The 26,104-nt window shown below is 36.4% G+C and overlaps 1 protein-coding gene across 6 annotated transcripts in view; it reads right to left on the bottom strand.

Moving 5' to 3' along the window:
* Positions 1-26,104, bottom strand: part of ASCC3 (activating signal cointegrator 1 complex subunit 3) — a 261,190-nt gene that overhangs the window by 86,430 nt on the left and 148,656 nt on the right. For all 6 annotated transcript variants that reach the window (XM_021390450.1, XM_021390449.1, XM_021390453.1 and 3 more), the window contains 4 exons: positions 12,455-12,646; positions 11,918-12,142; positions 4,327-4,446; positions 715-879 (listed from right to left, as the gene is read on the bottom strand). In XM_021390450.1, the coding sequence (XP_021246125.1) occupies positions 715-879; positions 4,327-4,446; positions 11,918-12,142; positions 12,455-12,646 (702 nt within the window). The remainder of the gene's footprint in view (positions 1-714; positions 880-4,326; positions 4,447-11,917; positions 12,143-12,454; positions 12,647-26,104) is intronic.

Genomic DNA, 26,104 nt, shown 5'->3' with positions numbered 1-26,104 from the left:
AGTTATGCACTATAAGTTTCCAGAATGACTTCACAGTATTTTCAGAAAAATTAGTCCCCTCTAAACTCAGGCACCAAAAACTGAGAGACATGCAATCATGCCAGTTCAAAAACAAGTATCTAGGATATATGTGAGAAGATAAATCTGTGAGACTAATTACACTTAGTGACAATGAACAGTCAAAAACGACTAATGCTCTGATTCTTCAGCATTTATTCAAGAAAAATACCAATTTGCTATAATAGAAAGGTTTTAAGATGAATGCGTACTTTAAACCAAGCTTCCCACAGTACACAGTTCTGTACCATCTTCCTTACTTATTTGCAACACAACATGATTAGTGCCTAAACTCGTTAAGATTGCATATGGCAAGCTGATAGAATTTTCATGCAGGAAAAACCTTTTTATTATCAACCTCTATTCTTGAATGTGCTATCATGCACCAGTGGTTGACACATACTAATAGTATTAAAATGATTCTTATAACCCAAGAAGGCAGAGACTATAGAAGTTTCAAAGCTAATCTCATACCAACTAATTTTTCCACTGTTGCTTTATACATAGTTTCTTTTTCTCTCTATTTGTTTTGGTAAATATGATTTGAAAATATATTTTACAAATCAACTACATATTCTATAGTATCTTACAACTATTTTAGGTTTAGGTTCAAAAAGAAAGAAAAAATCCCCACAGAAATAGAATCATATATTTTACCTCTATAGTATTGTATTTAATATAGTAGTGGCTGGCAGTTCTGCCTAAATCTGTTGAAGAAAAAAAGCCAGTTCTTTCTTCAAAGCGAATCATGCGGGCTTTGTCCAGCTTTCTGCCAACTTCAATTACCAACTGTTCTCTGTGCTTTTCTAGACCTGGATCCATCTAGACACGAAATACACACAGTTATTTGCATATGTAAAAAAAAAGTGTCAAATGAATAATTTTACATTAATAACTCAGTACTGAAAAGCCAGAAAACAAGTAAAAGGAAGGTACAATTACGAAGTTAAGATTTTCTTGGTCTCTCTCTCACAAACAACAGTTACGTTTACATTATTTACCAAAAACTGACCACACACAATTAAGCAATCAAAATAATATTTCTTTTAGAATGCTTTGAGGCTATCAATACTACGTAGACTGATAACATTATTAATAAAACAGAAATGTGATTATAAAATAAATGTACAACTAAGTATTTGAAAGAAATTTTAATGATAACATTCTTCATGAAAATTATCATTAAAGTATTATTTATTGTTTATGAAAATATTTCATCTGAAGACATAGTGAGCTTTGGTATCTGACATGAAAATGGTTTTGACTGTATTTCAAACAGAATATGCTTTGCATTGGATTGCTGAAATGATTGCTACCAAAAAAGCCAGAATGTCTCCAAAAGCACTGTGTACGTCAGTAGAGATATTCTAATTACTGAGGTATAGACTTATTGTATAACCATTCATATTAGAGCCCACAAAGAGCATGCTGTCCTCAACACCATTTCTATTTATACTGAAGTTCAGGAACTTGAACATTTTGTCCAAGTAACAATGCACACTGACTCATTAGTATATAGAAGACTGGGCAAAGCTCCCATCTGAATGGGACTGATGTTCAATTGCATGTTTCCACATCATGCACCTGGGAAAGCCAGACTCACAGGAATGGGTGAAAATGGATTCACAGTCATGTTAACCATCTGGTATATACGCACCTGAGATACAGCTCTAATTACACAAGCAATGGGAAGTCACCAATCTGAAAAGACTGAAACTCTGTTCTAGTACACAGGCAACACTTGCTTCTAGGCTTGTACAGTTCAGATTCCTACTGAGTCATATCAGCCCTCTTGGTAAATCTGCACCAGAAATATACGACCAAGACTGTGAAAAGGACAAAGTTTGAAGAATTGCTATGCTTTGGCTTTTTCTGTTTTCCCCTGGACCAGTATTCAGTTTCACCTTTGTGCTGAAGTGGTTCATCTGGTGGCTGGTGAAGCTGTGTATGAATACAGTCATCTCCACAAAGCAGCTACAAGACTTTTCCCTAATATTCCCTGTCTTTGCCATTTGCTCTGAAGCTGTTTCTGCTTAGTTATGGCTTGCCTTAGTTTCAAGTCAAAAGCTAAGATGACAAAGATCTAGAGTGCTTTTCTCAATAGTAAGTCATGCACTGAGGTCAGATTTCAGAGCAGAGGTGGTCAGAAAAAAAAAAGCAATCAGGATGCCAGATGTTTAACATTTCATAAAACTAGAGAAGAAAAAAAAAATTCAAAACACTTCCCTATTCCTTTGGCAGCCCAAATTACCTGCCAATCTTTTGCCTTACATACAAAATACCCTAAAGCTGTAATAGTCTTCTTAGTCTTTTTTTTTTTAAAAAAAAAAAACAAATACTAAGGTTTTATCTTTAAAGAAAGGTCACTAGCTTGAAAAGGCCGAGAAACAATATTCCAGTAGAGAATCCTTGGGTAGCACCCTTCTTGTTGAACTTGCATATTTACTAATCCCACAGAGTAAAAAGCTCCATCCTAGAACAGCTCTAAGGCACGCTCTTAAAAACAAGCCTTGGTGTGTCCACTGAAAGAAACCAAGTAAACTGGAGTATATGTATGCAAAGTCAAGAATGCATGATAAATTATATTACTATTCATGGTGTTTTCTCTAGCAGAGAGAAGTGTTGGAGACATGCTCATATAACTTTTCTAACAACTGCACATAATTAAAACTCAATGCTTATGGGAACAAAAAGCTCTTCTTAACTGTAGGAAGAACAAGCAGTAGAACCAAAGAAAAAAAGATGAGAAAATGTACAAAGGGGTTACCTTAAAACAAACCTCATCTTCCATTTGGAACTCTAAATGGAAGACCAAATGCCTGTAATTCATATCACAGTCTTCCCTAATATGACACTCACATTGGCTACACTCTTTCCTCCCACTCTTTGTTTCTCATCATAAATTTTGGCCATTTTCCTATCTCAGTAAAAGCCATCATTTGCACTTCTGGCAGACAATGTGAAAAGTTGCTAATCAATGTAGTGGGGCTGGAGGAGTCTATGCTGGATGGTCCAGAAACTGGCTGGGTGGGGAATGGTAATATGCCGGAGAGAACATGCAGGGCATGGAACATATCAGAGCACAGCAGATGCACTCTTGCCGCTCTCTCTCTATGCAGTACAAAACACTCCTTTCTGGGGACAGGCTGGACCTTTTGTGCTCTGAAGTAATCACTGGATGTGGTGAATACTTGGCTCCTTGTAGAAAGGGAAAGGAGAAGTGCTTTGTATTTAAGTAGCTCCACTGGACAGCTGAGAAGAGTGTGATCCACGGTGGTTATGCAGATATATGGATTCTGAATGGGTAGAGATATATCAACACATGGCAATGTATTGTTGGAGCATTTTTTTTGTAGAAAACCGATTTGAGATGACCACAGAGAAGGCGTAAATGTGTCTGCAGAAGCTGCTTAAACCACAGTCTACCTACCTACCAGTGTAACTTCCACTGTCAAGACAGAAAAGCTATCTGAAAAATATCTCCTAACATATACAACTATACATGTTACAACGACAGTGATATGTTCACAGTATCATGACACATTATGAAGTTACAAAACAGATTCAGGACATGTGAAATACAGTGCAATTACAACATACTTGTAAGAGTTGCACCTGCACTATACTCAATTACCTATGTCTGAACTATGACAACATTAAATGCTTTTAACCACCTGTATGGAAAAAAGTAATATCTAGATAATCTGTAAACTACGAAACATCCTAAAAATTTCAGAGAATGAATTGAACTTGAAAATACTTATGAAGTGTGCTCTGATTTACATCAATACATGGAATGGTACTAAATAATAAATAAATGAATAAAAATCTTACAACAATTAAATCACAGGGAAAAAAACAATAACACGTGATTTTATAATTTAAAGATATCATGGGATGACATATGCTAGAACAGAATCTAACAGGAGGAAAAAAAGCCAGCAACTCAAGAATACTTTATCATTTATATCTAGCCTACGATACTGAAACACTGTCAACAGGCCAAGTTACATCAACTATCTCATAAAAACGAATGTTGCACTTCGAAGCATAACTTGACCAGTTCAAATATATTTCTGTGCGAATAGAAGGGACCTCTTAAATTAGTGTTAAAAGTAGTCTGCTGCAAAAATTATCTTTCTTTTTCTAAACACTTTAAAAGAATTGCTGATGTCAGGTAAGTAGAAATAGCAAATATTTATCCTCACATCAGGGAAGGATTACTGGCCCAGAACAGGTTACAGATTTTTTTTAAAAGGCATTTTGTACCTGATAAGCTTTGTGACTGATGCCATATACTAATGGATTTGCTCTCATCCGTACGTAAAGGTAAGTGTAACTTATCCACTTTACTGCTTCTTCCACATTAGTTACTGTTCCAAGAGCAATCTGGAAAGAGGAAAAGAGAGAAAATTAAATGTATATATTACAGCTGAATGCAAATATTTGCCTGAAAACACACTGAATTCAGTGCATTAGCATTAAAGAACACGTCAGTATGTTTCCAACCTAAATTATTTTAAAATAAACATAGCACTAAATTTTGAACCATTTGTACATCTAATAACACGATATGTTCTATGATGTTACGTTATAGGTAGTCATCCATATGATTCCTCGTACTGCTTATAATATCAACAATTAAAAGATAATACTGAGCTAGCTTATTCAAAAAGTACCAAAATTCTTGAGTAAATATGCTCAGGGTAATTTAAAGACCATCCTTAAAAGAAACCCTACAATTAAAAGATTAAATTTTCATATCAATATAAATGCACTTTCTGGTCTTAAACTAAGTGGTACTGACAGTCTTTAGGATTTTCTTCGGCACATCCCCATACTGTGACAGCTATTTATACACAGTTCTTAAAAACAGTTTGTTCCTTTTGTAACTAGAAGTCAAACATACAGGTTTTGTTATATCAAAGCATAATGAAATTTAACAAATAATATGCACATAAATACACCTGTATTTCTTTTTTTTTTTCAAGGACAAATCAGGCATATCAAAAGTCTTTTTTTTTTCTTCCTCATTAACTTCTTTTGCTAATTTAGTAGTTATTTTACCAACAAATTACAGTATACACATTGTTACATAGCAAATTCAGCAATATTTTCTGTTAGTTACATTCAGGAGAATGAATTTATTGCTTGTTCCATTTAATTTGATTTCAGCAGGAGAATTTAATATTTCCTGTATGCCTCAGAAACAAATATTTTTTGGTTGTGACTAGTTCCTTAAGGCAAGCAAAAATTCCTCTTACTGTGATCTGTCATTATTATTATTTTTTATGTTATTTTTGTTTTGTGGGTGCTTGGATTTCATGTAAACATTCCTCTTGATTTGGAAAATGTATAAAATCCTATAAAAGTGATTTTATACGCATGTTCAGACCCAAATATCTTTAAATACCATACATATTCTTTTTGAAATAAGATAAACAGCTATTCAAAAATAGTAATGCAAGACAGATCGACCCTCAGTTAAAAGCTTAAATAACTTAAAACCTTGTTGATTTCAATGACTAATATCAAGAAGCAATCCAAGCTTGTTTCTGAAGTCTTTCTCTGTTGAACCGCATAAAAAGGTCAGGAGAACCCCCATTCTGTTGTTTTACAAAGTATATAGCTACATAATACATGGAAGTAGCTAGAAAACATTGTTAAGCATTCAGTTTTTCATAGACTACTACAGAGAAGACATCTAATATAGCTTGCACATTATTACTCTGTTTGCTACCCAAGGTTAATTTCAGCATCTGATTTCTTTCCATCATTCAAATATATTTCAGCGCACAACTTGAAATAGTGTAACAACATTGTCCAGTAGTAACATTTTCCCCCAAATTCACTTTCACAATCATAAAAAGATAAAATTATCCTGGAAGACAGAGAAGCCTGACAATTCAAAATAATAACAAAAAAGCCTAATTTTTTCAAATAACTGATTTAATCACTGACAAATTAAGTATTTTCACAGTTAAAAGTAAAAATGAGAAAAAAACATCGGATTATAAAATACAGCTGGGTTTCAGATATGGCACTGAAAGGTAACACTACACTCTCCTTCCCCAACTCCAATGAACATTCTGAATACTGAATACTATGCAGAGGAATAAAATAAGCTACTTCTAATTATTTGCTGCCATCTAGTGTTCAAGTAAAGCTCTCACAGATGATTCAACAAAAGCACACATTTTCAAAACTGCGAATGACATGGGAGCAATCTTTAATGCAAACACCTAGGAGTAATTTCAAAACAAATGATTTCCGAAATTAGGAGACTTCTGCTTAGTTTAAGGATATTTACTATTCATAAAACCAATAGCTAAGATGATTTTCACTAAAGAAAAAAGTTCTAGATTTTCTTGTGTTCAGTAAACCATATAGTAGTTATGCAGCTAACATAAAGAATCACAGAATCATAGCGGTTGAAGGGACCTCTGGAGATCATCGAGACCAACCCTCCCTGATAAAGCAGGTTCCCCCCAGCAGTTACACAGGAAAACATCCAATCGTATATCTCCAAAGGACACTCCACAAACTCTGGTCAGCTCGTTCCAGTGTATCATTTGATTGCACCAGTTATCACAAAACTTTGACTGCAAGCAGCAGTCTCTGATGAGGTTGCTGGTCTCATGCAGGTCAGGTCAGTTTCCAGGACCAGGGCACAAAACTTCAGCTCCCCAAAGCCTATCCAGATGAGCCATGTAGTCACCCAGTTCCTCAGTGATTTTTTTGGAAAGGCTTTGAAGGAATTCTGTCTCTTCTGATACCTACTCTAACTCAGACTTCACCAAGATGGAAACCTTTAGATTGAGAAAGGCAAAAACTAGCTTAGATTTTGTCCACCCTAACCAAAGCACCATCTTACTTATCTTCCTGGCTTAACAACATAATCGTAAGGACATTTCCTTCCATGGAGAGGCACATCTCCTGGGTAAAGTACTTCTGCTGTCCAGCACTGCAAATTTTCTCTTGTTTCTAGCTCCTAGGGGAAGGAAGGAGTACGAGAAACAAGCTGGGGTCCAGCTGTGGTGATAGGGAGGGTTCTATCAGGTGGAAACAATTAAGGAAGGAATGGTGACCTGCATTGTATGAGCTATTGATGATAGTTCCCAGATAAGTTAAAGTTTATGGCCTAATTAAACCACATCCCCCTGCATCTTATCTTTCTTCCTGTAATTCCAAAAAATACAGCTGTAGGCATTTTCTGTTTGCCAGCTGGTCAACTGACCCAGGACTCTCTCCTCTCACTTAAGAACCCTAACCAGTTAATTTATTTTCTGTTTTACTTTCCATTATGCCCAGGGGCACAGTGTCACCAGAAAAGGAAAAGGGGGTATCTCCATGCCTGCAATGAGCATCACTGGCTCCTTACTCCTCTCGTGCTCATTTCTAGAAGAAGAAAAAAAACAATGAAAAACACCCCAAACAAAAAACCCAGAGCAAATCCACAGGATAGAATTCTCAGTGGACAGATGTGTTGAAGTACATATTCAGCGTCTTATCTTTGGTATCAACTCAATGAGTTGGGTGTATTTCAGCTTCTTACACTACCTAGCTTCTCTAGAAACAAATATACTGGGCACTCAAGGTCAACATGCTGTTCTGAGATTGCCCTTCAGCATCTGCTGTTAGCTAACAGAAGCAAGCACCATATAAATTTCCTCCAAATTCTTAAAATAATGCAACTCAAGATTTCAGTTGAAGATAATACCCGTGCATTTAATAGCTCTCAACAGATTTATATGCCATTTTCATACAGATTTTGAGCTACACTACCCTTTAGACACAACTTCCTGCAGCAAGCAGTTCCACAGTCTAACTCCCCAGCCGGCAAACTCTTGCATTTTCTGAACCTGTCACTGACTCAACCCAGTAAGTATTTCCTGGTTCTTGTCCCAGGAAAAGTACAGTATTTTGGCATGTCATTCTTATTTCATATAACTCCATTATGCCATGTCCCAATTTCCTTGGTTCTGATCCAAAGAATTCAGGTATGCCTGTGTGTTCCTTCCATAGAAGTAGATCTATTTCTTTGTCCATCTCTCTTTGAAAATTTCCTGCTTTTAGGGTATTCATTATGAAATGAGAACTAAAAATACTCTCATTTTACAACCATCATTATCCAAGTTTTCTTTCCTGCACGACATAAGCCTAGCTACAAAATTCAAGGCTCTGGATTCCACTCCGTGATTGCGCAGCTAGGATTACATATTGCATTACATCAAACATACGAATCATTGCCTCATTCATAGATGCTACCCACTTGTGACAAGAGACCTCATAGAATCATAGAATTGGCTAGGTTGGGAAAGACCTACAAGATCATCCACTTCAACCATCCACCTACCACCAATAACCCCACTAAACCATGTCTCTCAATGCTATATCTAAATGTTTCTTGAACACCTCCAGGGATGGTGACTCCACCACCTCCCTGGGCAGCCCATTCCAGTGCCTGACCACTCTTTCAGAAAAGTAGTGTTTCCTAATGTCCAGCCTAAATCTTCCCTGGCGCTACTTGAGGCCATTCCCCCTCTTCCTGTCACTAGTTACAAGAGAGAAGAGGCTGACCCCCAGCTCACTACAACCTCCCTTCAGGTAGTTATAGAGAGTGATAAGGTCTCCCCTGAGCCTCCTCTTCTCCAGACTGAACAATCCCAGTTCCCTCAGCTGCTCCTCATAAGGCCTGTGCTCCAGACCCCTCACCAGCTTTGTTGCCCTCCTCTGAACACGCTCCAGGGCCTCAATGTCTTTCTTGCAGTGAATGGCCCAAAACTGGACACAGTACTCAAGGTGGGGCCTCACCAGGGCTGAGTACAGAGGGAGAATGACTTCCCTACTCCTACTGGCAACACTATTTCTGATACAAGGCAGGATGCCATTGGCCTTCTTGGCCACCTGGGCACACTGCTGGCTCATGCTCAGCTGAGCATCAACCAATACCCCCAGGTCCATTTCCTCCACACAACCATCCAGCCACTCTGCCCCAAGCCTTTAGCGTTGCCTGGGGTTGTTGCGGCCAAAGTGCAGGACCCGGCACTTGGTCTTGTTGAACCTCATCCCATTGGCTTCAGCCCAGAGATCCAGCCTGTCCAGATCTCTCTGTAGGGTCTCTCTACCCCCAGGCAGATCGGCACTTCCTGCCAGCTTGGTGTCTGCAAACTTACTGAGGGTGCTCTCAATGCCCTCATCCAGGTCATCAATAAAGATATTGAAGAGGATAGGCCCCAGCACCGACCCCTGGGGAACACCACTCATGGCCGCTTGCCAGCTGGATTTAACTCCATTCACCACCACTCTCTGGGCCCGGCCCTCCAGCCAGCTCCTTACCCAGCAAAGAGTGTACCTGTCCAAGGCACGGGCTGCCAGTTTCTCCAGGAGAATACTGTGGGAGACAGTGTCAAAACTGTCACAAACTCACACAAACCTCATCAACTACACTTCATTCTGGAAGCATGCAGTCTTCCTATATTTCCAACTGTTTCCTTCATTTTATTTGTTTTCTTTCAGCTATTGATTTGTCTATAATAAATTAAGAATTCCAAGAATTTAGTGGTGCTTCTGGTCTTTCTTTGGTTTCTCTTTGCAACTTCAGCATGGGCATTTGGACTTCCTGAATGATTTGTAGCAAGAGCAGACTCTCTTCCTAAAACGTACCATGTTATTTTCTATCAGTGCAGATTTTCTGGTGCTCATAGAAGTCTCTGTTACGGTAAAAATACCAGTGGGCATCAGCTTACTGTCTACATCTCTGGAACAAATCAGTGAACAACATATAATCAGTCTCCATATAGTGCTATTGTTACTGACAAAAGGACAGGATTTATAAAAGATGACAAAAATTGAATGTGCTTCCTAAGTCTACCTACTGATCAACACGATGGATTATGTTTTCAATGTATTTACTTTTTCAGAATACTCCAGCCTTTAGAATAGTCATCCCCATCTTTATCATGATTTCTAATACTCCTGTATCCTTCTCAGAATATTCCACTGACTTGGATCACATAGAACATATAGAAGTTATTTTCCAACAAACAACAACAAAAAAAAACCCACAGAAAACAATCCAAAATATTTCCTGTAAACTGGCAGGTACTAATTTTTCCTGTATGTCATAACATCACTCAGATAACAAATCAATGGCAGTTTCATTCCCCTGTTACCCTATTGACTTTCAACATTTTGCATTCGTATTTCTACTAACAAACATTTACTACAGTGACTAACAAACTTCTCACTGCATCTTTACCTGCTTCAGCTGTTCTGAAGCCACATGATCTACACTAATTTAAAGCCACAGGTAGGCTGTTATTGTCGGATAAAACTACCATTATCTAAAGTTTGAAAAGAAATAGTTGGCCTTTAAAGAAATACAGAACACAGTTTTCTATACTTTACTACCTAACCAGACAGTTTATTTTTGATCAGTTTTATATATTCATTTATTTACACTTCATACAGGAATATTTGCTTCATATTGCTGAAACTCAAAATTTAATTCTGTCTATACCAGATAAACAGTTTTCCACACTTTTCTCCAAATCCCCAAATCCATGGTAGTTTAACTACTGAAGTTTTCATTATACTGCACATAATATACTTTTTATGTATTCTTGATTGTGTAGGTTTAGATGGATACCCACTATGAAACTAACATTTTCTTCTTCAGTTCTATTATTTTGACAAGGTGGGAGAATTGACTTCTTAAAGCTGCACCTTGGATGTAACCAAATTATTTCTGCAGCGTGTGCTAGCAATATTTTTCAGAGTACTACCTGGATAGCCCATTATTGTTAAAAGTCACTAAATTTCAACTGAGCTTTCCTCTACATTTAGAATTCCAGCCAAGTTTACATATTTGAAAAGAAACAACGTAGCAAAAATATGTACTTACTTGGACAAATACCTTTTTTTAGATATAAATCTGAATAAAGCCTCATGCATAAGATTGCTTTTATTGTTGCCAGTCTTATCTGAAATTGTTGCAACAAATTGTTTTTCTTTTGGACAATTTTTCATGTTTCATCATTTCTATTCTAACCACACAGAGCCCTTTTTGCTTTGACTGTTGGCAATGTGTGCTTGCAGACCAGAAAGCCAATTGTAACCTGTAAGCGTGGACAGCAGGCTGAGGAAGTTGATTCTCCTACTTCACTCTGCTATTCTGAGATCCCAACTCAGCCTAAAGAAGTTGTGGGCATCCCTGGCAGCATTCAAGTTACGTTTGGATAGGTCTTTGGGCAACCTGGCTTACTTTGTTTAAGAATGTTTAAATTTCTGAGGGTTCCTTGTAAACAAGTGTGTATATGTCTGTATATACAGATTTTTAACTGGTTATTACATTAGATAGTTTTTGAATAGTTTTAATGTAATGGAAGTCAGTACTCTTGCTATAACCACTGCACTTCAAATAATCAAATGCGTTTTCTTTGAGCTTGAAGCAAACTGATAACTTGCAATTTATAATAAACCAGTTACCACTGTGAATCTGACACCGAGGACAAGAGTTCAAGCCAAATATGTTATTCTTCCTAAGTTGCAGTCAACCAACTGAAGTTTATTTATATAATAACGTGTTGCCATTTCTTGAGGATTTTAGTTTGTTATGTGTTTCTACAGCTTTATCTTAATATTTTGGTCCTCCATACTACTTCTAGTATCTACTAAGTTTTGTGTAAGACCTCTGACGTTTTCACATCTAACAGTTCACTACTCTGTAAAATACATGCTTACAGTAATAAAGATTCCATTTTAAATATTTTATTTGTGAAAATAATACATTTTTTTTGTTTCAAATAATATTAGTTCTTTTAGGTTTGTTAGTTTTTCAAAATGATTCAAAAATTACCTCTGCATTTAGGTTGTCGGCAAGACTTTCAAGAAACTGGCTTTCAATTGGATTCTGCTGAGTAAGAAGAGTCAGGTAATGACTGAGTTTATCATGAGTTGTAATAATGATGCCTTCTCCGAATTTGTCAAACTGAGGGCGTCCGGCTCGACCAAATATCTGCATGACATCTAAAATTCCAAGGTCAACAAAGGAACCTCTTTTTGCAGCATATATTTGTGTTCCCTGATTGAGGAAAAGTTAATAAAAATTAACATAAATACACACGAACATAATCCTGATGAGCTGAATACTGAAATTAGGCAAATATAGCATGATTTCAGAAGTGTACTTTAACTAATCCTTTCATAATCTTTGATATATTTAAATCTTTACTATACAAACTAGACTCCCACTGGTAAGAATCAGTTTAATGAGATATAAATAACATTTCAAGTCCATCAGACATTTCCCCTCCAGCTCCCAAACCCACAATAAAGATCTCGCTATCTTTCTTTTAAGACAGACAACCATTTGCAGAGAAATATAAGCTCTTACCTTAATAACAACAGCATGAGCAGGAAGATTGACACCCCAGGCAAGCGTAGCTGTACAAACTAGGACTTTGATATGTCCATTAGAAAACAGGTTCTCGACCAAACTTCTGTCTTGTCGCAGCATTCCTGCATGATGAATACTAAATCCATCTGGAAACAGCTCACGTAACTGCTTATTTCTGGATCTCTGTACCTAAAATAGAAAAGCACAAATATTAAATTCACTTCCAATTGCAATACAAGAAGCGCTGTATTTAAAAAATGCAGGAAAATAAACCACTGAATATTATTCTGAGTCATAAGAAAGGAACCATTTATATTAACATTGAACTTTTTGTTAGCACCAATATGTCACAATTTGCTGTAAATGAATTTGAATCATTTTCATGCTTTCCAAAGAATACACCTCATTTTTCAAAAGAATAGTATTTTTTAAAATACATCTTAATGTAAACAGAGATCCAAATCTACTGATAACCAGTATGGACACTGATATGGTCAATTCACATATCTCTTTTCCTTACAAGAAATTCTTTCAGTCAATGCAAGCAGCTAGAACAGGCTTAAGTAGCAGGCGACATGCAGGAGGGGATACCCTTCCCATCTCCTGCCATTGCATCTTGGCAGAGTGTGGATTAAGAAGTTGACAACATGTAACCAAACTGTTCACCTACCCCTCATTTTCACCTTTCCCATGTATGCGAGACTGGGATCTCAGTTTGGAAAAATCTCATGTCCTCCAGCCTCCCTCCACATAAGGTGTCTGTAAGAATGTCTCCCTTTCTGCTGGGTGCCAGCTTTATCACGCTTCTCCTAAGCTGAAAAGGGACTCAGAGTTGAGAAAACCTACTGTATTTCCCTTTCAAACACTAAAATCTAAAACTCAGATCACTTTGAAGCATGCCTTCGAGAAGGAACAAGGAAGGAAAAAAGAAATCCAAACACTTAGACAGGAAACCCAAGCCACCAAAGCTCACACCACTGTAGCCAATTGGGAACAATGCTCTTTCTTTTCAGAAACATGGCTTTAGGCCAAAATTCAAGTATCACAGAAAGTACAGCTCTTTTACTACAACTAAGATGACAGGAGCAAAGGAAAAATAGCCCAGGTGTAAACTGGATTAAAAGACCTTCACATAAGCTTTTATAAGTTTAAACACAAGGTCACAGAGTATGCTCTATGAAACCTCTTTTTACCCTAGGCCCTGGCTACTGGCTTCTCAGATCTTCATATTTCAATGTATTGATTTGCCACAAACACCTCTTATTTTCATTCCATCTCTTTTGCAAACCACTGTCTTCCAAACCTGATCACTGTTGACTACGACACCAGAAGGGTTTCTGTAATGATGATGCTGATCTTTCCCCAAAATAGATTTCTTTATTGTCACTGTCAACAGAGAATCATTATTTTTCTATAGACCACAGTATAATTAAATTTATTTTTCTTTTTTCTTTTTTTTTCTACCACTCTATTTTCAACCTGTAGATTAATTCTAAACCAAATTATGCTTTTTTTTTTTTCAATCTTTATATTTATTTGTAACTGACACATGGCCACTCAAAGTTGACTTAAGAGATACAGACTGGGTAAAGAAAAGTACAGTTCATATTACTGGCATACTGCCAAACACGAACAATAAATCTCTGCAAACACAGAAATAAATAGGAAGATGGAATGCAATTATAAAAGATGACATGAAAAGAAAAATACTGTAGGAAAAACACTTTTCCTAGCTTCACAATTGTTACTTCTCAATATCCAATTTTTTCTGCTTTAGGCATAATTACTTCCTATTCATTTAAAGGAAATCAAACTCAGCTTTTAACTATACATTAATTGTTAGCAAATTTAATTAATGCTACAATGCTTAAAAAATGAATTAAAAAAAGAAATTGAGACAATTCATGAGACATTTACTTTATGAGACAGAGAATGGAAACAAATGCATCATAATAAACACAAAGGCACCAAAGATTGCTTTTATAATACATCAACAACAAATTCCACAGAAGAAAGGCATGTGGAAAATTCACTTCAGTTACAAAGCAACGAATAATTGCAACACAGCAATATGGATGGATCTTGACTACATTCAGAACTTTCTGTAAACATTTAACAACATAATTAACTTATATCTTAAAAAAAGTACATATTTGTATGTGATAGAACAACTGTGAGAAATTCTATTTTTTTGGTAGAGATTACATAGGTTTCACACATCTATTTTGCAGATTTTCAAAAAGCATAATTATTCAACATCCAAAAATTACACTCTATAAATTACCCGTAGCTAAAAAACTTGCTCTTAAACTTGCACAATTTTAAAAATTACATACTTCTGTTTGTAACCTTAATGCTTACGTTGTCTAACTCTCATTGAAAAACAGGCCAATTTAGAAATAGGAAACTAGAAGAATCAAATATTTTGCTATATAAGGGAGGAAACTTTTGTTGTTTTATAGAATTATAGAATGGTTTGCATTGGAAGGGACCTTTAAGATCATCTAGTTCCAACCCCCTGCTATAGACAGGGACACCTCCCTCTAGACCAGGTTGCTCCAAGTCCCATCCAGCGTGGCCTGGAATGCTTCCAGGGAGGGGACATCCACAACCTCACTGGGCAACCTGTTCCAGTGTCTCATCACCCCCACAGTAAAGAATTTCTTCATAAAATCTAGTCTAAATCTACCCCCTTCCAGTTTAAAGCCATTTCCCCTTGTCCTGTCACAACCTGCCCTAATAAAAAGTCCCTCCCTAGCATTCTTGGATGCCCCCTTCAGTACTGGAAGGCGGCTATAAGGTCTCCTCGGAACCTTCTCTTACATGAACTATAATATCACTAGTTCAGAGAAAGGAACTTGTGAACACAGAAAAGGAGGAGGAGGAAGGGGAACATTTTGTGTGAGACAACACATTAAGATACGGCAATGACAGTCTGACTATGATTCAAGTATTTACACGCTTAAATTAATCATGTAACAACACGTAGTTACAACTACACCAAACAATTGTGTGTTTAGAAAGAATATTCACATGCTCCTAAAATCTACTAAGCTTTCTAAAACAATATGTTTGGAGTATTAAATATTCACAGTTTTTGTCTAACCGTTTATTGAATCTGTGAAGTGCTAGATGTACAGGTTGATGAGTAACCAATTAAAAGATACATTAGGTGAAAATTTTCAGATATAGTAGATTAACTTTTTAAAAAGAAAAAAAAATCATAGACCACTTGTGACATTGCAAAATGCTAAGGTCAATTAAATAGAATAATTAACTAACCTGAAAATACTGAAGATTTCATTAATTGTACTGAAATCACTTTGATTTTCTTTAATACATTTGTGGACGTTTTAAATTACAATGTGAGTTCAAGAACACCTGATTTGTCAAATTTTACAAACACTTGAGTACACGTAAGAAAAAAATAATAGAGATATCTTAGTGATAGCTTAGGTGACTGCTTACCCAACACACACTCTTAATGGCAGCGTATTTGCAAACAAACTTCCTAAATTTTTACATCAATGAACTGCATGGCTGTTCTACTAAATCCAGATTTAAGTGGTTTCAGAAACAACGAAACTGACAATTGCTATGAGGACTGCTCCAAAAGTAATGCTTCCTATTTTACTATGTTGGCCCATGATGTCAGAGGCAGATGATGGTAGTAAAGCATGAACCCTTTTGCCAATACTCCCTTACGTTTTGTTGCATGTGACAGATGGCAGCAGAGAGGCAGTGTGACAAAATGGCATCTGACATGGCAGTAGGTAGCACAGGTGTGTCACTGAATTCCTCCATGTGGAAAAAATGGCATCTATTGACATTCACTGATGCTTGCTTGACATTTATGGAGACCAGACAGTGGATGTGAGCACAGTGAAGCAGTAGGTGGTGTATTTCAGCAGTGAAAGACAAGCCACATTCTGGACAGTCATGCAGATTTTTATGAGTGCAGTATGTAGGCTCTTGTTCATCACTGGTGAAAATGAATAGCTAAAGGTGATGAGTATGTTGAAAAAGAGTATTTTGTAGCTGAGAATTCTCTCTATCAAATAGTGTCATTGTGCTCTTTGTATCTGTTGTCATTTCCATGGAAATAAAGAGGAGGCATTATCTTTAGAGCGCCCTACACATATGATATAAGTGAAACTATAAAATGCTAGAGTATCCCTCATCTTGCTTTATTACAGACTACAGCGTTTTGCTTAAAATTTATTTGAAATGTTACTAAGTGCCTCATGTGTATGAAGAAGTTTTTAGGAGCTCCAGGCACTGGTAGTCTGATTAGAATTGATTTTTCTTCCCCCTCCATATCACTCAAGAGGGCTGCAGATTTATGACCTCTGCTTACATGTGTGCGTGCATCTAAAAAACCACATATTAAGTAAATATCTAGTTTAGTTTGCTGCCACCTATATTTCTCCTTTAAGCTTTGAATTTCATGCTCTTCTTGATTCACACACTAAAAATGTCACAATTAGACATGGACGAATGCACTTAATTTTGACAAAAAATTAGGCATATGTAGCAAACAAACCCCAAACATTTAAACAAGCCTTAGGGCATTAGAAGACTTAACAACAAAAATATAACTTCCTTCACACTCTTCCTTTCCTTTTATTTACACCTGGTATCCCAAAGGTGTTATCATTCATATAGACCATTTATCATTCATATAGACCATACAGCACATGCTTTTTGTCTGAACTATCTATTTATCCTAAAAGAACCACCAAGAATTACACTTTCAATAGGCTTACAGCTTGTTTTCTTCTTATTTTACCTTAAAAAAAAGAAAACACTAAAAAAGGTAATAAAGTTTGACTACAAGAAGGAACTGTCAATAATTTACTTCTTAATAGGTGAAACAAAAGTTAGTACCTTCATGGATCTCAGCTATGCTTTTCTTGAACAAAGATTGCCATTAATTGGTAAAACTAGATTTTATTTTTCTTTCTGTAGATTACTTCTTCCTCCTTTCTACTTCCAAATTTTGAAAACATCTTTTCAACTTCGAATTTTGGTGTTTTTTTCCCCCCAATAACACTTTTTGACAATCATGAATTTTCTTCCAGCAACTCAAATTGCACAGGCTATTCTAGGATTTTTCTCATGATCACCTTACTGTAGCAAAACCTCACTCTTCTGATTGCAAGATTCAGTCATCATAATTTTCCCTCTGTGGAGTCCACAATAGGGCAGCACTTGCGTTTTGCTCAGAATGCACCATCACATTTGCTCAGTGGTTTGGGCAATGCTGAGCATTTTATTGCCATCCTTTGTTCTTTGCACTGTCCTAGCACTCCGCAAATTATGAGCCCTGTTAGCTTCATTTGCTGAGTGCTGGCACTCAACATAGGTATCACAAACACCTAAAACAAACAAAATAAGGTAGTGAATGGCTGTTTCAATTAATGCTACTACTGTGTGATGAACGTAGTTCAGTTATTTCCAAAATAATGAATTTGTAACTTTCCCAAAGAGATCAGAATCTGTAATTCTTTCAGTGACCTCCTACATTTCTTAAAGTTGCAACAAGACAAAAGCTTTCTTTATTTCATTCAAATTAGTTGTACTGCTGAATCTGCTCTGCGCAACTCATTTAAAGAATACTGTCTGCCTTTCAAAATTCATTAGTTTAAAGTAAGATCTAGTAAAGAAGCGAAGAGGGTCTGAGAAATGCAGAATGAAAAAAGTTGAAGATTCCACCTTTGGGCCTACTCCCACTCCTTAAATACAAAAACAACTAACAGGACATCTGTACATATGAGGACTGAGAGAAACGACATTAAACGCCCTCAGGTTTGCAGGCTTAGAAATTACGAAACTAGAGTTGTTTTTTTGTTTATTTTACCCATGACAGGAGATTTGTTCATTGGCTATTTTGCATTAACAGAAATAAAGGTGCAATTTAATCTGGCTGTAGAAACCTAAGTTACATATAAAAAACTTGTCACGAAGCTCACCTTAAAAAAGATACACAACAGTTTAACATGTTGAATTGTGATAGTGCTTCTGTACTGATATGCCCTCACATTACTTCCCTTGCTCTTTCCTGGGAACAACAGCACTGTTATCACTGACTGATCACACTGGAGCTGGTTCCTGTGAAGAACTCAAGGATTACTGAGAGCTTTACTCAACAAACAGGACTTACATGACCTAACTGATCATTTCTGGATGGATGCAGGCTGGCCAATGTACTATTCTACTTAATAAGTATGCAGACTCATTTTCTAAATCTCCAGTCTTTTAATGTATCCAGTTATTAACTTTGTACAGTTATCCCAATGTAATATCTCTAACGCTAACTCTTTTACTGGGTTATAATTAGTGGCTATCCTGCAAGATAGTATTTGAAGAAGGTAATTCTAGCAAACAAATGTGAATCAGTTTGAATTTCTCCTGGAAGAGTCAATAATTTAATTGTCTCCCCCTGGAGATTTAAGTTCACTGTATTAAAGGTAGAATTCTTTAAACCTATAAGTTACTGCTCTGATCAATTTACTGAAATCATCTCAGTAAGTTCTGTAAAGTGCTCTAAAAATACCTCTGAAGGAGAAAGAGAGGAGGGTAGTGTGACCGCTTTGCTTAAACAAATTCCTCCACAGCATATTCTATCAGCGTAAAGATAACAATTCTTCAAGTGAAATCATCAGGAACACAGTTCAGGAGTTATTTTCTGTATTATAGTATTACAGCTGATTCTCTTCTGAACTTTATCCTCTTTGTGTGCATCATATAATGATACAGCATCCTGAGTCAGACGGGACCTACAAGGATCACTGATTCCAACTCCTGGCTTCACATAGCACCAGACAAAATGCAAGCTCTATGTTTGAGAGCGTTGTCCCAACTCTTCTTGAACTCCAGCAGCTCAGGGCCATGACACTGCCCGCAGCAGCCTATTCCATGCCCACCACTCTCTGGTGAAGGACCTTTCCCTAACCCCCACCTGCCCCTCCCCTGACACAGCTCCATGCTGTTCCCTCGGGCCCTTTCGCTGACACCAGGGGAGCAGAGCTCTCCTTTCGCTGCCCCTCTGCTCCCTGTGAGGAGCTGCAGCCACCATGAGCCTCCCCTCAGCTCCTCTGCTCTGGGCTGAACAAACCAAGGGACCTCAGTCACTTCTCATACATCACACTCTAGCCCCTTTCCTATCTTTGTAGCCCTCCTTTGGCCACTCTTTCGTCCTTCTTATTTGATGGCACCCAGAACTGCACCCAGTGCTAGAGGTGTGGCCGCACAGCACAGAGCAGAGAAGGACAGTCCCTCCCCTCACCCAGTGGCAGTGCTGGGGCTGATGCACCCCGGGGTGCCAGGGCACACTGCTGGCTCAGATTTGCCTCTCTTAATGCCTAGCATTTATGAGGGGAAAAAAAAAAAAAGAAGAAAAAAAAAAGAGAACTGTTGTACAGCTAATACACTAACTCAGCTAGAATTAGAATTTTGTAACATGGACTAATGTAACCTAATAATTCAGTTGAAACCAGACTGAGTTGCCTCTCCTACAATGGTATGAGTTAATGATACTTATAAAAGGGTTTAAGAATCTAGAATGAAAAATAATTATTCTGTGTAAACACAACTAGGAATCAGCACTAGGTTCAGAAAGGAAACATTCACAGTGACCCAGCTTAAGCTCCACAGATGAGTGAAAACACAGGAAGAACAGAACACCACATTTGAATTGCTAATTATAATTTTCATACTTTGTAAAATCATAAACATATTTCTATTGTTTAAAGAAAACTCAATACATATTATGTAAATACATTTTTGCATTGCTTCAGTGTAAATTTGGACTCCACAGTGAACAGAAAACTACATCTAAATAATCTCAAGTCTTGTTAGAAAAAGGGTTAAAAAATTCCAGTTTAGTAAAAACGTTTAATGCACATCAATTAAAATGGATTTAATTTTATGACATGATTTTCAAATGCATGCAAAATCAAGTAAATCTTTGTTCTCTTTCTCGTCTATTCAGAATCATACTGTTCTCTCCCTGGGAGTATATACACAAAATGTATAAAATACTGAAAAGTATCTATACTCTAGCCCATCAGACAAGAAGTCCTGCTGTCATATTTGTTAACCACTTGGAGTACATGGAGTCATCAGTCTTGGTCTGATTTGCGGACAGCAGAAGGCATTTTCAGTTTCCCGTTAGAAAACTAACCAGTAAAGAAGATATACAGCAATGAAAATAGATACAGTGAGAGTTTGATGACATGCAAGTGCAGTATGGCAACAGATAGGATGAATTTGTACCAGTTTCAGTTCATATACTGACGTCCTCTGGAGACCTAGTTAAACCTTTTGTTTCTGTGCTTAACTGTGCAGAGATTTCAATATTTCCGCTTCAACTGAAAGCTGATATTGCATGGTTTCTGTAAAAGTACTTGTTATATTTGAGAAAACCTTCGCTTCTCTGTAATACCCAAAACTGCCACTCTGCTGAGCCATGAAAATATTGGATGCATTTTTACTCTGAGACAACCGAAGCAAAAAGTGTTCTCAAGGTCTTTCAAATACAGCTGCAGCTTACTTATGACTTCTCATCATTATTTTTAGTGAAAATGCTCATCAAAAACAATATAGAGACATTATTACTGCAAAAGAGAAACAAATGCATCTGTGAAGATCAAATGTATTTCTCATTTCCTAATTAAACTATAGATGTCCTGACACAACTTCACTGCTATGCAAAGTGACATACTGACGACTATTGAGAAGAATGGTATTTCTCTTACAAGTTTGTAGGTAAACTGTAAATGTGCAGTATGAATTAATAATCTACAGGGTTTTCAAGCAGTTTTATACTAGCATGAGAATGGGGGATCAAGAAAAGCTAAAACTTTATCTTAAAAGAGGAAAATAATTGTTTCCTTTTAGAAAGATACCGTAGGCATTAAATGCCTTTTGATTGGGCGCTGTGGCTTGATTTTTTTTCAGTCTTCTAGATTCTAGATGGAAGAAGTAAAAATAATGCCAAGCAGAACTGGTTAAAGAAAATGCAAGTCAATGAAATAAAAGTAGTACAAGTTCTTAAACTAAAAATGTCATATTGTACTCTCAATTCATTAAGTGACTTGAACTATATAACCTCAACTTCAAGAAGAAAAAAGATAACCAAACTAGCACATCAGTACATCTGCAGCATGATAAAAATATATTTTTCTCTCATAGATGTATCCTAGAATGATAAGAAAAATGGAAGAAAATTCACTATGTAATTAGCATCCCATAAAAATTAACACACTTTTTTTGGTTGCTAACAGTATATTAAACCAGTATCAGAACCGTAGATGTTTTATTCCTCCTGTGTCCTTGCTATCTATGAGAATTTTAAGGATTTGAAATGTAGCTCACTGTCACCAAATATCAAATCTTAGAAGAAAAACATTTTTGAGAAATCTTGAAAGAAAGTAAAAATGTATGGATATTTATGCATTTCCATACTACAATGTTCACATCGTCTCATCTGACTATTTATGAGTGATAATTTATCTGATAAAGTACTAACAGGGAAGAAAAAAATCCCTTAAGAAACTAATAGATCTGTAAATTTTAGGATAAGTGAAACCAGCTTTTTCATGAATTTTTTATTCCTTGTGCCCATGTCCTGACTCAAATGCACACCCCATCACATTTCTGTAACTTCATCTCTCTCAGAATTATCTTCATCTTACTGGTTCACATTTTTTTCTACTCCTCTCTCAGGACAAAAAACCCCACATCTTAGAAATGACCTCTGTAAGACTCAGTGCTTATTATCAACGCTGCAGTCAGCTTATTATCACACCTTTGGCAACTATGTTGTCCTTTTTGTTAGTTTTACTCTGAATTACCAGCAGGCTTCTCTCAGAATCTCTGCAAAGTCAGAGCTTAACTGTGAAGCCTGTGGGCTATTAAACATTGTTCAAAGCCAGTTTCAAAGGTAACACAATTTTTTTACACACTTGAAAGGGCACAGAAGTAGCACCTAATAAGTGATGTAACAAAAAGGTTTATATAACTATGCTCTTTTGGCCAGCAGACCTGGGAATTTAGAGACTGACTGTCAGTTAAACAGAGGAAACTATTAGGCTTTTTACCAGAAGAAACTGGCTGCTTTAAGAAAGGAGCAGTTCATTGAGCTTGATTTCATAGCCAGATTCAATGCCAAATGAAGGCATATTTCCACAGACCTCTGCTGAATTATATGCTCCCTTGTGGTTTTAAACTCTATCCACTGGAAGAAAAAGGTTTTAATATTTATTGTGTCCCTCTCCTTTACTTCACTGAAACAAAGAAAAAGAAATTAAACAACAAAAAAAGTCCCTCCACATCCAGCCTTTATAGTCAGATTATTTTGTCAATTACCAGCTTTATGCTTCATACTTCATGAAGCCTGCAAGATAATTGTTAAGTTTAAAAATCATAGAGATTGCACAATTAAGAATAATTAAATTCAACTTTGAGAAATTATATTCTACCACTACCATTCTTTAAGCATGTACAAATCACATATTGCTCAATTTTTTCAGCAAAGGAACATTTACTTTCTTATGGAAATAATTTTTATAACACACTCGCACCAATTTTGAAAAAAGCATTGCATCAACATTAATTTATCCATCTCCTTTGACTTGGGTTTGTAAACTACATTAGAAATCCTCTATCAAAACTACTGTTAAGATTCTGTAATTTGTACATTGTTACTTTAAAGCACGTTAAACAGTTTCTTCAGCAAGCTAAGTTTAAATGTTTTGCCCACACAGCAGATAGACTGTATATTTAAGAAAACTTCTCATTTAGATCAAGCATATCATAGAGACTTAATTACCTAGCAGTAGAAAGGAGATTGCTGCTTTCTCAGTGCAGTGCATGGTAGTACACAAGCGACAGGAGAGTTGCTGTGCTGCTTTGACAGTCCCTCTCCAGCCTGGATTCATTTCCATTTTTCATACTCTGCTTACCTAATGTGCATACATTAGTGCTAATAACATCTCGAAAGAGTTAAAAAACATACTGTGAGTTTCATGCTCTTAAATCTTTTAATTATATTAAGTTTTCTGTACAATAGTCACATCTGTTTTAATCATTACCTCCTTCACATATATCATCTCACAACCATTCCTTCTTCAAGAGCAGTGCAAACCCAAAAGGCTTTGTGAAGTTATTTACCTAAAAGTTGAATCTGCATCTGTAATGGTGCATTTGCTGGGGAGTTAGGACTGTAGGAAAAACCCAATAGTAAACAATGCCCTTAAAATTATTTTATCTGTATATTTTACTGCTTGAAGTAGGTCATAACATTTCAGAACTGAATATCTCTATACTGTTCTAATAGTAGAAATAATTGAAGTTGAAACAAAAATATATAAGGAGGATTTTTTTTGCCTTACATTAACAGTGAATACTAGTCTTATCTATGTAAAATAGCTCTCTAACAAATTCACTGCAATCACTTTCAAAACATATTAATAGCCTTGCAACATGGAGGAAGAGAAATTTCCTCTGAATACAAAGAAGTGAACCAAGTGCCATGGCACAGTGCTAAGGCAATCATCACATTTGTGGAGTTGTGTTACACATACATACCACAGACTTATCACCAGGATATCAGTTCTCAGTGGTTTCAAGATGGTATTGCTGATTTAAGAATTAAAATCAGACTAAAAAGAATGGAGAATCTTTGACTTGTGGAATGCCTACAGATTTTTAATTAGATAAGCATGCCAAACATTTGTAAAACTTTTACTATTTTGCTTGATTTTCTTATGCAATTTGAAAGCCAGCATAAAATATCATATGACATATAAAATTAATGTAAGCAATAGAAAAGAATATCAATAATATAAACATAATATATTAAATATATTATTAAGCAATTGTACCATTATATCATTAAGCCCCTTTAGAAACTGGGTTACACATTTAAAATTTAAATCCCTGAAGCTATTCTATTCTGAACTATTTCTTCTAGTTAATTTGTATTTGAGGTTTTCAGATAATTTTTAAATTGTTTTTTTGAGCTCGAAGTATGAAATGGCTGATTGCCTTGACACAGAAATTTTGCATAGGATAGAAACCCAGAGGCTCTGCTTGTCCATTGGTGTTATTTTCCCTATCCCCAGTGACCATTCACTGGAGCAAAACCTACTGCACCTGTCATCTGTGATAGCATCAGACAGCCTTTCTAATCAGATTTATAGAAAGAGATTGATGACTTAGTTTTTGGCATTGCCTTTTAATCTTGAGAGCAACCTAGAAAAGATTTTCTACTCCTTTTTTCAGAAGACATCACTTGAGATAACTATATAGTTCCATCATATTGTTTTAATCTGTACACCACTAAAGCTGAAGATAAAATGGCCAGCAAATGTTGTGTGATGTGGAGAAATGCCCCTAGAAAGCAAAGACAGTGCCTGACCATTTGAGATAGACCGCCTTGCCAGCAGCTTGCTATGGCAGGGCTCAGTTTGAGATAATGACACCAACACTTAGATGCCTTCATGCAGATTTGTACAGCTGAAGTAGGAGTCCCAGCACTCCTCACAGTGGTCTGGCAGCAGAGGTTCATGCAGCATTCCTGCTCCCTGCCTGCTCCATGTCTGCCGCAGGCTGAGCTCAGTCATCCTCTTGGCTTCACTGCCCGAAATGTGCTGAACCCCACCAACTGCAACAAGAGCTCAGACACACCATGCATATGTAGATAAAATGTGCAGACTCCTAAAACTTGCATGATATGTCACCGTGTAAACCACTCAGCTGTCACATTTCAGTTTTAGATTAATGACCAAAAATTATCCATGACAGAATTAGACAAAATAGACCCAGAAACAATCTTATGTTGAAACAAATATCTACTGTAACTGGGTCAAGTGGCAATGCAACACTAGCAGATGAGGCCTATCAACAATAGCTCTTAATTATCACTCATCATTCCAAGTAATTCAGAACCTACTTGAATTGGCATTATTTGCCCTCACACTGATCTCTGCTTATTCTGATACTGAGTATTTACTATCACAGAGAGAAATTGAAGAAACAATTGAAAAGTTAATGGCCCAACCCATGAAAATTAATCAGATCATTCTATTGCTTTAAATGCCTGAATATACCAGAACCAAGGAACATTACAGTAAAAATAAGAACAGTAGCAACTTATTTGGGGGCATTGTTTATCAGAAATTCACTTTCTACTCATCAGAATCCTCAAATATAATTATGCACTTCCCCATAAAATGTTACACTCCCGCCACTGTTTCTTCGACAAGACAAAATTAATCAACTGATTCACAGACTCTGTCAAAACTTTATAAGTCATAGTGTTTCTTAAAAGTATGACAATAAACAGTTTCCTGCAATGTGATAAAGTTATAAGAACACAGTATAACTGAAGCGTTCTCAGACTGTTGTTGCTTAATCCCAAATGGTAGGATTAAATTCCTTATAAATCTAATTTTTTCCCTAATAATCAAAAATGCTTGCAGACATTAAGTGATTTTTTCTTATCTGTGTAAATTTCTAAAATTATTGATTATATTTTTAGTTTGAGAGTAAAATTAATGACTTTTGTGAATGATGGAGCGAGTGTCTGTGAAATGCTGAAGTTCTTTGAGACTCCTCAGAACACAAATTCAGTCAGAGAGG

Source organism: Numida meleagris, chromosome 3 (assembly GCF_002078875.1).
Source record: "Numida meleagris isolate 19003 breed g44 Domestic line chromosome 3, NumMel1.0, whole genome shotgun sequence".
NCBI classification, from domain to species: Eukaryota; Metazoa; Chordata; class Aves; order Galliformes; family Numididae; genus Numida; species Numida meleagris.
Note: the sequence above shows the minus strand (reverse complement) of the source record. Positions and strands in the feature narration are given on the sequence as shown.